A 12220-nucleotide genomic window follows, 5' to 3' on the forward strand; every position below is an offset into this window, starting at 1 on the left:
GCAAAGGAATTTTGGCCTTTTTGTCCGATATGGCATCTATCAAGTTCAAAGTGACACCTTCCGATGGCCAAAACAATTATAGGTTATGGAGGATCAAGATGAATGCGTCATTGCATTGGGAAGGTTCAGTTAGAGCCTTGGATAGGAAGTATCCCGACAGAAATACTACAACCAAGACCGAGGAGATGAAAAAGAGGATGCATGACACCATTCAATTGCCGTTGTCTAACAAGGTGCTTCGAGGTCACTGATAAAGAAACGGTTTCAAGATTGGTGGAATAATTTTGGGAACCTCTACATGAAGAAATCTTTTACAATGAGATTATTCTTGAAGTGGTGTCTTTACACACTAAAGATGCAAGAAGGTGCTCCCATCCAAGAACACTTAGATGGATTTAATAAGATTATTATGGATATGAAAAATTCATATTTGAAGTTAGATAATGAAAATCAAGTGGTAATAATGTTATTTTGAGCTCATATGAGAATTTTGTGAATTCAATGTTGTATGGAAGGGAATCCACAACTCTTGAGGATATGAATGCCTCGTTGAATTCCACGAAAATGTGTAGAAAGTTGAAAGCAATTGGCAATAGTGATAAAGTTGATGGCTTAATTGTTAAAGGAGGGTCAAATCATCATGATAGGCATAGTAATAGTAAAAGGCATTCAAAGTTTAAGTCAGCCGTGACAAGAACAAGGTAGAGTATTACTATTGTTACAAATTTGGACACTATAAAAATAAGTGTTATTTACTCAAGGCTAAGGAGAAGAAGTCAATGGAGAGTTTCAATTTAGCTAGTTTGGAGAAGAATAACAAGTTAGCTGATACAAACAATGTTCTTACGGTTTTGTCTTTAGATTGTCGTGTCGATGATGACTAGTTTTAGATTCGACATGTTCATATCACGTGTTTCAATAGAGATTGGTTCCACACATATGAGAAAGCCAGTGGTGATTTAATTTTGATGAGCAACAATGTAATTTGTAGGATAGTGTGTATTGGCAAGGTGCAAATCAAAGACAATATATGATCACCACCAAGGCTTAAAGGACACACCACCAACTAGGGAATATAATTGGGATCAAAGAAGTTCATCACCAAGGCTCAAAGGACAAACCACTAGCCAAGGACAAAGGACTTCGAAATAAAGAAACTCACAACCAAAGCATAAAGGACAAACCACTAGCTAAGGACAAAAGACTACTTCGCTCATCACCAATGAGTAATTCACTCTATAAGGATAAAAAATCTAGGATATGAGTTATCTACTTTCCAAAGATATTACCTCACACCGAGGAAAATTTCATATATTCATATACCCAAACCGATGCCCGCCTTTACAAAGAGATTACAACTCTATTTATAGAGATAGTGCTAAACAAAAGCAAAAACTATTTGAATGCTTAAAATTGAACAGACTCTTAGGGAACTCACCTAACAATGACTCTAAAAAACAACAACACAATAAAAAATTACAAAAATTTGTGAATAAAGAGACTTAGATGCATGCGTCTAATTATTAGAAGCATTGAAACTTGATAATATTTTGATTATATTCGACTATTGAATTCGGCGGTTCTTACCATTTAACGTGTGTGATTTTGTATATCATTTTATTGAATAAATTCTAATATTCCAAGAACTTGAGTGATAAAAGTGGCGGTTATTTCCTAAAACATGATTGATCACACCGGTGTTCGTGCTCCATGTGTAAACTAGATTTTGCTACGCGCCCTGAAAAAGGTGTGCTGAATGGGTACGCTTGTTTTGTCAAAGCATATCATCTCAGTCAAGTCAATGGTTGTCTACTTCATTACTTTTCCCGACCCGTTTCGGGAGCCGCAAGTGAAAAGGTGCTCGTTCACATTGTTAAGTATACATGGAACAAAGATGCTCAATGCAGCAAAGCAAAAACAGAGGACTCGAGGATTCGGCAAATCAGCAAAGCAAAAACAGAGGACTCGGATCGCCAGCAAATGACTTGAATCGCTAAGTCATAAAGTCAAATCAGTGGCAAAGATCTTATAAAGAAGACCAGCCTGGATCGACGATCAATGAACGAAGATGCTCAAGGAATCAATGACTCGGATCGCCAAAATCAATGACTCGGATGATCGCCAAAGTCTTTAACATAGTCAACTAGGCTTTTCTGTTAAAGTAGTTACTATATTCAGTTTTCCTCTGTAACCAAGTTCTGTTACATATCCTGATATAAATACTCTGCTTTGCTTTACATAAGAAATAATGAAAACTGATAGAAAGAAGATAGAGAGGAAGCGCAAGAGTTGAACAAGGTATCAAGATCATCAACGAATGCTGAAGAGATTTCAGTACTAAGAGAAGAGAGCTACAGAGAATGAAGAACAGCTCAAGTCTGTAATGCTGAAGCAAGTTAAGTACAATTGCTCTTAGAAGATAGAACAAAGAAATTGTATTCACATTCTGTCTTTCAGTTGTACTAAGATACAATGATATGATCATCATTCTGAAATACAAATCATCTTCAGAGTTGATCATTTGATCTTGTTTGAAGTTCTTCATCTTTCTCACACATCATCGAGACCATGGAGCGTTGACTCTTCTCGTGATTCTAAGCACCCTTCATCTTTGTCGAATCCGGGGGATAAGGCATTGTATCAACTTAGATTCCGGAGCCGCGAGGGAGAGGTTGAGAATTGGAATGGGGAAAGCAGATGATCCGCAGCCATGGAACGCCACCGTCCTCCACGATACCGCAGCTAACTAAAAAACTTGAGACCTTGGCGGATTTCATCCTTGGTTTCAGCACACGACAAATTTACAAGCGAAACGAATGAATCCAGATTGATTTGGGCCCCAACTTTAGTTTTCCAACGACATGATTAGCATTTACCTGTAATGCTATTCCGCTTGAGCTATTTCAGTTTGTTCTGAGTTGGAGTTTTTAGGATTTCATTTGCAGATATGCCTATGATGAGCAAAGCTCAGATTCCGCCTAACAGTCAAAGGTCTCATTACTGAAACTGATGCACCTCAATGCCATAGTACTGAATCCTGATGCTGGTTCATTTGGATTGAAAAACGGAGAAACGTCAAAGGATACAGGAATGTCTCATCAGGTAGGCATAGGACAGTAAATGTAGAGCGGTAAAGATTAAAACATGGAAACTAAACTCACTCCTATACCTTACATGAACTTTCTATACACACCCTCTAATGTTTCTTCAATGTATACTGTAGTTTCTCTAATAGACTTATTCATCAGGCACGCTGATTAGGTAAAATCCAGCAACACAGCAAGTTTCTTCAGCACTCGATTTCTACTTCTTGTTCTTCGACACCAAGTTACTTGGGAGTTGAAATTATTCTGGAACTGTTCTTGCAGCGGACAGCTCTGTCTGACTGGGCTCGTCCTCATTTTCGCCCGTGAGCTCCTCGAGCGACTTTCCTTTTGATTCAGGGACTAATAGAGTGAATAAAATCCCGAAGAAGTTGATCACGCCGAGCATGATCAATGAGTTCTTGACTCCAATGCCCGGTGGGTAACCAGCATCTCTATCTGCCTCCTTTTTCCCCTGAGCAGCATACAAAAACCCAAAGGCCCCAACGATTGCCCCTGCCTTTCCACACGCTGCTGATATGCCGTGGCAAGTTGACCGGAGCCTCGCGGGGAATATCTCCGCCGGCACGACGAACGTTGTGGCATTGGGCCCGAAGTTGGCAAAGAAGAAGGTCAGTGAGTACATGATAACGAAGCCGATGTGGTTTGGCTTCAGGGTCCAGTGATGGTAAGGGATTGCGAGCGCGAACATGAACACGGTCATGAAGAAGAAGCCCATTAATTGGATAGCAAACCTTCCGATGCGATCAATGAAAGCAACCGTAAACCAGTATCCGGGGACGGTGCCGCAGAGCGCAATCAAGGTCTGCGCTCTGGCAATGCGGAAGACTTCATGAACTGCGTTCATTTCCTTTGCGGGGGGAAGCCAACCCACCTTGCTAAAGATGTCCTTCTGGAAGAGATTGGAGCTGTAGTAAGCAATGTCCAACAAGAACCAAGTGGTGGTGGTCCCGACAAGGTGGACCCCGTGGCGGCGAGCGAACTCTCTGCTGAACAAGCCGAAGTTGTTGGATCTCTCTTCTGCAATCTTTTGCACCTTCTCTTCCTCGGCCTCAAGGTCAACGTTCAACACCTTAGACATGTCGTTTGCCGCCTGCTTCGCATTCTTGGCCACTAGGGCGGTGTAACGAGCAGTCTCAGGCATCTTCATTCGCCAGTAGTAGGTCATAGCGGCCGGTATTGCCCCGAACATCAGAATGATCCTCCAGATGTAATCGGCTTCCGGAACAGTGGAGCCTGCCCTATCGACTGAGTACGGAGGAGACTTGTATGCATGATCAAATGCGCTCGAGACGATGAGGGCCACGATCCCTCCAACCAATATCCCAAATCCTTGCATGGCGAAGACCGCAGCAATGAACGCGCCACGGGTCTTCTTGTTGGCATATTCAGACATGATGGTCGCAGACAACGGGTAGTCGCCGCCGATGCCGAACCCAAGCCAGAACCGGAAGAAACAGAGGGTAGCCATAACGCCCTTGGGCTGGTGGCCCAACGAGAGCCCTGAGGCGAAGGAGCAAACAACCATGAGGACCAGAGTTATGCCGTAGACTCGTTTCCGTCCCAACTTGTCACCAAGCCACCCGAAGAAGAGCTGCCCGGCCAAAGTGCCACACAGTGCGACACCATTAACAGCAGCTGCGATACTGGGAGGCAAAGTGCCGGGCTTGGCAGAATCGGGATTAAAGTAATATATCCGGCCGAGTAACTTGGTGACAAGAGATATACTAAAGAGATCATACGCATCGGTGAAGAATCCCATCCCGGCGATCACAATTGCGGTGAAATGATACCATTGTGTCTTGGCCACATCAAGCGCATCAAGTACCCCCAGTTGGTTTCGAGCCATGACTGGCAATCACACTAACCTCTGTCAAATGAAAGATCATTTTAGTGGTTTTAATGAACGCATCATACCCTTCTTGTACCTTCAGTGGCAGAATTACAAGAAATTGAACGCGTCTAGTCAAAACGTAACAAAACAAGAGGCTAATTATGAACAATCCTCTAACTCTCAGTAGCCAAGTGAACCAAGTTGAAGAGGAGTGAAAATTTGACACGCCTTCCAAAGCTTGTACAAAGGCTAACGTATTACATGAGTTTCAGATTCGTGGAATCTCTCTCTTCGTAAGATGTTCGATGAACGATATGATTAGGTAGGACACTTGAATCATCAAAAAGACCGAAAAAGATGGCCCAATCAAACGGTTTAGATTTTTGTGTGTGACCTCTGAAGTCAATGTTTCAACAACTCTGGGTCTTTAATCATCTTTAAACCCTTGATTACCGGAAACCCATGTTTCGTGTCGACCCTGCTGATAGCTTCTTAGCTACAGTTATCATATGCTCCAGAATTCAGACTAAAAGAAGCAGAAAAGTTGCAAGGAAAAGTTGTCACAAATTGTTAAGACCCTCTTCTAAAAAAAACAAGTAGCCGAGTTAACAGGAGAGTCTGCTACTAAGGGATTTGCCAAGAACAAGCATCAAAAGACTCTAAAAGGAGTGCAGAGGCAAGAATTACAACATACCAAAGCCCACTTGTTCGTGCAAGAGGAGATTATTTCCATTTGGTTTTGGTGAAGGGAAAATTTGCCTTTATGTTTTATTGTTGGTTTTATCGAAGAAGACAAAGTTGGGAGGAACAGTTAAGCGTATTCAACAGCTCCATATCTATCACTGATCTCAGGAAAGGAACGAGCTTGAGCACCATCATTTGTTCATGCAACGCAAAATGCTTCAGTTGAGTCCAGAAGTATGAGATATGATGACAAGCAGAGAAAAAAAAAGGGCTTTGATGGTCGCTAAAAAAAAGCCATCCTTTGTCTTTTTACGACTGCAATTATAATTAATGAAAGAAAAGAGGAAAAATGATTGTGCATGCAAAAGGAGAAGCAGAAAGTTACTAGGCAGATCTCTCTGAACCTAGCGGTGGAGTCCGCCACTCATGGGAGGGAGGGAGGGAGAGAGAGAGAGAGAGAGAGAGAGAGAGAGAGAGAGAGAGAGAGACTGACCAGCTGAGGATAGTCGACGAATGGTGCTGATGCCAAGTTGGATATGAAGAGTGCAATTGGAGCAGAAATGGTCGGGTACTTAAAGGCTTCTTTGGTCTGCTGGAAACCGAGTCAACATTGGCGTGTCTACCCGTGTTTGCGTCAATATTCTAAGTCGTCGCGGCAGCTCAAGTGGTGCATTTTCGCTCGCGGCAGGTCTCTCTTCTCAACGTTACGTCAGAAGGAAAAGAACAAAAGAAGAGAGAGAAACTTTTGAAGACATTTCTTCTTTCTCCGCGTGAAACGATAAGCCAGGGCCAGGAGGGTTTCATTCATTGTTGACCATGGTGCTTCAAAGGAAAAGAACAAAGGCAGAAGTATAACCCCAATGGAGATTGATTTTTTTTTTTTTTTTTTTTATAACAGAATGGAGATTGATTATGTATATGATTATTGTAACTCGAACCTAGAAAAACGAAAGATGATTGCAATGAAGGGAGAAAAGAGAACTGTTGAAAAGTCAAGGGTAACGGCCCAATCAAGTGAGTGAGTGGTTGTGAAAATTGATGTGGCGATTTTTATATGATGAAGTCTTTGTGGGTGACCTAACAAAGAAATTGTTTGAGGTCATCAAAATGATTATTTGTGATGTACTTATTTAGTACGTACAAACTTTTCGATAATAGTTTTGTAAGGTGATTTTATATATATTTTGTTGATTAACTATAAAAAAGAAGCTGTCCAATTAATTTAGTAAGTCCAGAGGAGCAAGAGAAATAAATCCACTGGTCATCTCTGACTTTCGCTGCATTACCTTTTGGCCGTCCTTGTCCTAAAGAATTCGTGTTCTCCCTCGTATTGCTCTGATGGTATTTGAAGGATCTTTCTTGCATATACTCTAATGGAGTTTATTATAGGACAAAGGACTTCGTAGAAGACATTTATGTATTGTAAAACAGAAACCCCAGAATCCATGTTACGGGCAATCGCCCACATATTTAACGGAAATGATGCCATCCAGTGAAAATATAGAAAATTGTCCAAAAAATTCTAAATATAATTTGCGGCAGTCAATTCAAACCTAAACCTTTTAATTATGTCGATGTAGTCATAAATATTTAACAATTTGTCAATGTAGGCCTCCCGATCAATTTTAGCCATAAATTATTGATGTGGACGCCAACCATTTTATATGATATAGTCAGCATTGATGTAGACAATTTTGACAATTTTTTATTTTTTATTTTTTCTCTTCTTTTCTTTTCTTTTCTTCTTCTTTTTTTTTTAAAAAAAAATCATCTCACTAGCCACTAGCCTAGGCTCGATGACTTGTCAGGCGAGAGCTCGCTGCCCTCGCCAAGCCTTAGCAAGTGGCCAACGGCCCTTGTAAAGCCTTAATAGTAAAAAGAAGAAGAAGAAAATAATTTAAAAACTCAGAATTTTTTTTTTAAAATTACAAAAATTGTCGAATCAGCAATTTTAGATCGGAATGACTATATTAGTAGATCATCAAAAGATTCAAAACTAAATTAACACAATTAAAAAATTATAATTAAATTAATAGCCACACAATATGTTTAGAACTTTCCAACAAAGGTATGTAGGAGAGTGAATCTTATGAGAGATCAGTTATTGTCATGATAATGGTTAGCAAGGTTTGAAAAACAGCAAAGTCGATTTTATTTTATGTTTTTCAACACGTTAGAGACTAAATTCTTTCATCAAAAGTTCCTTACCAAAAAAATTCTTTCATCAAAAGTTATTAAATTCGCATATTCAATCATTTATCATCTTATTGGGGTTAGTATGCCGAGCCTTTGGTGAGGATTTATGTATTATTCAGATTTTTCAAAAAGAAAAAGAAGAAGAAGAAGAAGAAGCAAATTGAATGTGCTTTTTACTAATTATAGAAATGAAATGCATAATTGTAGCCCAGTACATAAGATCTAGAAAAATCAACGTTCGCAATCATGGGGAAAAGAATTATCCATTTTTAATCGACGAGGGCAAGATCAATGATTCATGAGTATAAAAAAACATTCACACCGCCTAATTTAGGATTATTTTGTTTTAATAAAAAAGTATTTCCTTCCCAAAGATGGCAAGGTTGACTTTGCCACCTTCCCAAAGATGGCTCAAAAAAAATATTAAGTTATTATTAAAAATTATCAATGTTAGTCCCAACCATGCTGCGTGAGATGGCTAGCATCCATTTCGGTGATTTTCTGCCAAATTTATCCAAATGGACTCAATTGACATAATTTAAAAAGTTTATGATTAAATTGACAAAAGCTCAATAGATTTAAGATTTTTTGGACAATTTTCCCAATTTAGCTACCTAGGAGATGATGCAAATTTCATGAACTAGTTAAGTCCAAATTTTTGGCCTCATTCATATGAGTTCGCATGCAATTTGTGAGATTCAAATAGGTGCTTCTAGTTTTTTAGCTAGAGATCTCCAACATCTAACCAATTGCACCAATCCTAAAGGGGTAAAAACCTATTGTGGGGAGTTAAAAGACAGTAGTAGATGATATTAGATAGGGTAAATGACACAAATAGTCATTGAATTTTGGTTCAATGTGTAATATGGTATCTAAATTTTAATTTAATATGCAATGTCATCGTTGACTTTAATTTGTACAATGTGGTCCGGGACTTTTGGTATGTGTTTAATATAATTCTAGAATGTATGAAAATGTTCAATATTGTTCCTAAAATATTAAATAAGGATTGTGCTTTGTAGGGAACAAAGACAGAAATAAGGATCGATGGACAAGAGAAATGAAAAACGACATCTTCTGACACAAACATTGTGTTAGGATTAGCCGCACAACCAATTATTTACAATTCAACAAACTTAATTAGTGGCAGTTAATTAAATATTGTATTTACCATAAAAATTGTTGTAACCAGGAATGTCATGATTAATATACGAGTAGCATGCAAAGCAAAGATTACAATGTGAATTCAGAAGCCGAACTTTTCGTAGGGATCATTATAAGATTCGATCAATTTGCTGGATGATTAGAAAACCTGGACTTCAAATGCAACTTCTCAAAACAGGCTGAATAATATATAATTTTAGCGTTATGACCGCATATAAGTGAGGCCACGTTAATATTCTCTACAAATTTTCTATTTAACTTCCCGACAATCAGTGACTACCCAAACAGAAGAGGACACCCATGGACGCGTACATTTCATCACCGAACTCATTTCATTGGCCATTTGAGCTGACCTTGATTCAGCAAGATGCTGAAGTTGGCTTGTTAACATCATATTGTGAAACTTGTTCACAAGTTTCCGCTACCGCGTCGAAGCAAAATGCGTGTACGAAGAATAAATTCATCATATTAGTTTAGGATATTTTATGAGATGAAAATTAATTTAGAATAAATGTGTCATGAACCACTATTGAGATTTCTAATGATATCAAGCCAACAAACATTTAATTCTCGCTCCCCACTTTGCTTCTGCTTTCACCAACAAAAATAACATTCTGTCCTTGTTTAAGTTGCTGTTATTCTCTCTGTGTTCCCTGAAGCAAGCCTCTACGCATAAATTACTGAAACCTGATTGGCATTTTTTGTCGAGATCGTTCTTGCCCCATGGACGACATCATTTGGTACGATTTGGGGTTGATATTTGTGGCAGAATATGATTGTAACTCTCCGACAATGACTTGAAAACTCGGAAAGCTTTCACATTCAAGCCTCCCTAACATCTTATCTTCAGAATGTCATACGGGCACGCCAAGTAGTATATAGAGTCAAAACTCTCGCTATTCATCTGTGTTCTTTCTTGAGCACTCCAAGACAGCGGATCTCAAACTCAATTCATCTGATCTAAAAGGAAAATAAAAAGGGTTAGGCATTGCAAGTGGGTAAAATGTCGGCCTCGTGGTCAACTGTTACTGCCGAATGATGGCTTCTAGAGGATGCAAAAGCGGAATGAGTAAAATTAGGTTCAAAGCATGTACGTTTTTCTTGCTCAGACTAACAGATTTTCAACCCTATGAGGCATCTGAGTTTTTGCGTGATCAAAAGCTTCTTTTCAGATTATGTTGTTGACCATCCAATTAAGCGGTTCTTGTAAGTTAAATGTGCATGATTTTGTAAGTAATAGATGAAATATACTACGCTTGTGACCTAAAAAATTGTAAGTGATTGAGTTTTCTCACACAATCATTCATGATCTTTGAAGTTACTGGGCTCAGTTATGGGTTGTATACTAAGGTTTTAAGAAAAATGACATTTTTTTCTTTAATTACGTGCAAATTAATTCACACGGCTCGTGCTAAATGTTTGGCTAATGGGAAATGATGGGTTTATTTGAAAGGAAGCTGTCTTCACCTTTCGACATTCCCACCTTGGCAGGCGTGGTCCTTTTGACCTAAATAGGAGACACAAAAGTTAGTATGGAATGGATCCAAGGACCTGAGTCCATTCACTATTTCAATTCTCATTTCTCTGGAAAATCTGTTGTCTTCTATTCTAAATCTAATAATTAAACCGGTATGCGTCATCCATTGAACACAAATTGCATATACTAATTAGTTTTCAAATACAATGTGAACGGATTTTTATTTTTTATTTTATTTTTTCCGTTTTAACATATAACTACAGAGCTTACTCAATTTTTGGCTATTATTTTTTTTTTTGGTAAGTATTTTTGGCTATTATTTTACCATTAACTAAGATCAATATCTTTTTTTTTTACTTTTCTAAGTTAAGTTTTTCTCTCTCTGAGATTTTTATTCTACCCCTTTTTAGAGTGTGAAGAGCCAAAAGGGTAAGAACTTAAAGAATATTGTGAAAATGTTATCGTACTGTCATTCTTTAATTTTTGTAACCTTTATTCCTGAATGTGCGAGAAATTTAGAGTATAATTCTAAAGTTCTAAGAAATCAAGAGGCGCAAAGTGTGGTGGTGTAAAACTAGATATATACAAATTATAAGTCTGAGCAACGAAAATCGTACAAGCATCATTTATCAATAAAAAAGTAACGTCTAAGATATTACATAGAGAGTCAAAAGTTGTGAAAATTTATTAGAATAATTATATTAAAATTTAGTGTAAAATTTTAAAACTAAATTAATAAAATTTAAATTATTTATGAATGAATTGATATTCATATAATATATTTATGGTTGGTTGTGTAATTCTTCCTATGATCTGTACGTGCGAGGAACATGCATCGTAGCTTCTTGGTAATGTGGTGAGGGTCAAGCGAGACCCGTGACACATTGATGTTGACCGTTTTTTTAAATATTTGTTTGGTTGTAGATGTGGACCTTCGTCCTGACGTCTCATTAACGGCGGTGGACCATATTTCTTTTGTCATCCAGCCGAACACTGTTAATTTCGTTTGCCCCTATTGAGGGGTGTGACATTGACTCAAATTTCACTGGCTAGATAGGCCGAAACTTCAATACCTTCTTCTACCGTCCGTACAGGAACTGAGGAAACTTCCCAGCAGCAACAGGAACGCGCAAACGGGTTACCAGCCAATACGTTTGATGGCGAAGCTTTTACGCGAAACCTCCCATGTTGTTGTCAGGTTTAGATTGTCATGACATCCCGAAGGACTCCAAATGCTGAGGTGGGAACGCGAAGAAATGTTCTACTAAAATATAATACGCAAAAACGATGTGATCTTCCAAATTACGTCGATATGAAATCACTATAAAAATAAACGAGAAATAATAAGGATATTAGAAATTTACGTGATTCGGTTCGAGTAGCAATACTTACGTCCACGAAAAAAGCCAATATTAAATAATCAACTATAATTGGAGAATTAGGGTTTATAATCTCTCATACGCTTAACTCAACTGTTTTCCGCACCTAAATTTAAATTCAAATTCAAAATGTTTATAAATAAACAACTCATTTGGACGTAAACTCACAATACAAAATTACCGTGCGTTCAAGTTCAAAGTAAAACGTTCTACGTACGCCAAAAACAAAAACTTCAGCATTCGATTTTTTGCTCTGTGTACATATGACCTTCGCATTCTTTCTTTCTTGATCGCGTGGCTTCTACAACGGCTCCTCTAGACATGCGGCTTCTCTTCTTTATTTTTATCCGTGTGGTGCTCACTCTGTAAAAGGAAAAATCTA

The 12220-nt window shown here is 38.4% G+C and overlaps 1 protein-coding gene across 1 annotated transcript; it reads right to left on the bottom strand.

Annotated features, from left to right (window-relative positions):
• Positions 1 to 3025: 3025 nt before the first annotated feature.
• LOC104414513 (probable inorganic phosphate transporter 1-3) lies at positions 3026 to 6267 on the bottom strand. Its single transcript, XM_010025657.3, has 2 exons — positions 6116 to 6267; positions 3026 to 4974 (listed from the first exon to the last, which is right to left on the bottom strand). Exon 2 carries the CDS (start codon positions 4951 to 4953, stop codon positions 3346 to 3348), a length of 1608 nt encoding a protein of 535 aa, XP_010023959.2. The 5' UTR covers positions 4954 to 4974; positions 6116 to 6267; the 3' UTR covers positions 3026 to 3345.
• Positions 6268 to 12220: the final 5953 nt, after the last annotated feature.

This window comes from Eucalyptus grandis, chromosome 8 (genome assembly GCF_016545825.1).
Source record: "Eucalyptus grandis isolate ANBG69807.140 chromosome 8, ASM1654582v1, whole genome shotgun sequence".
Classification (NCBI taxonomy): domain Eukaryota; kingdom Viridiplantae; phylum Streptophyta; class Magnoliopsida; order Myrtales; family Myrtaceae; genus Eucalyptus; species Eucalyptus grandis.

What these genes read in the sequence shown, in the direction of transcription:
- LOC104414513 (XM_010025657.3), bottom strand. Translation starts at nt 4,953, where the DNA reads ATGGCTCGAAACCAACTGGGGGTACTTGATGCGCTTGATGTGGCCAAG.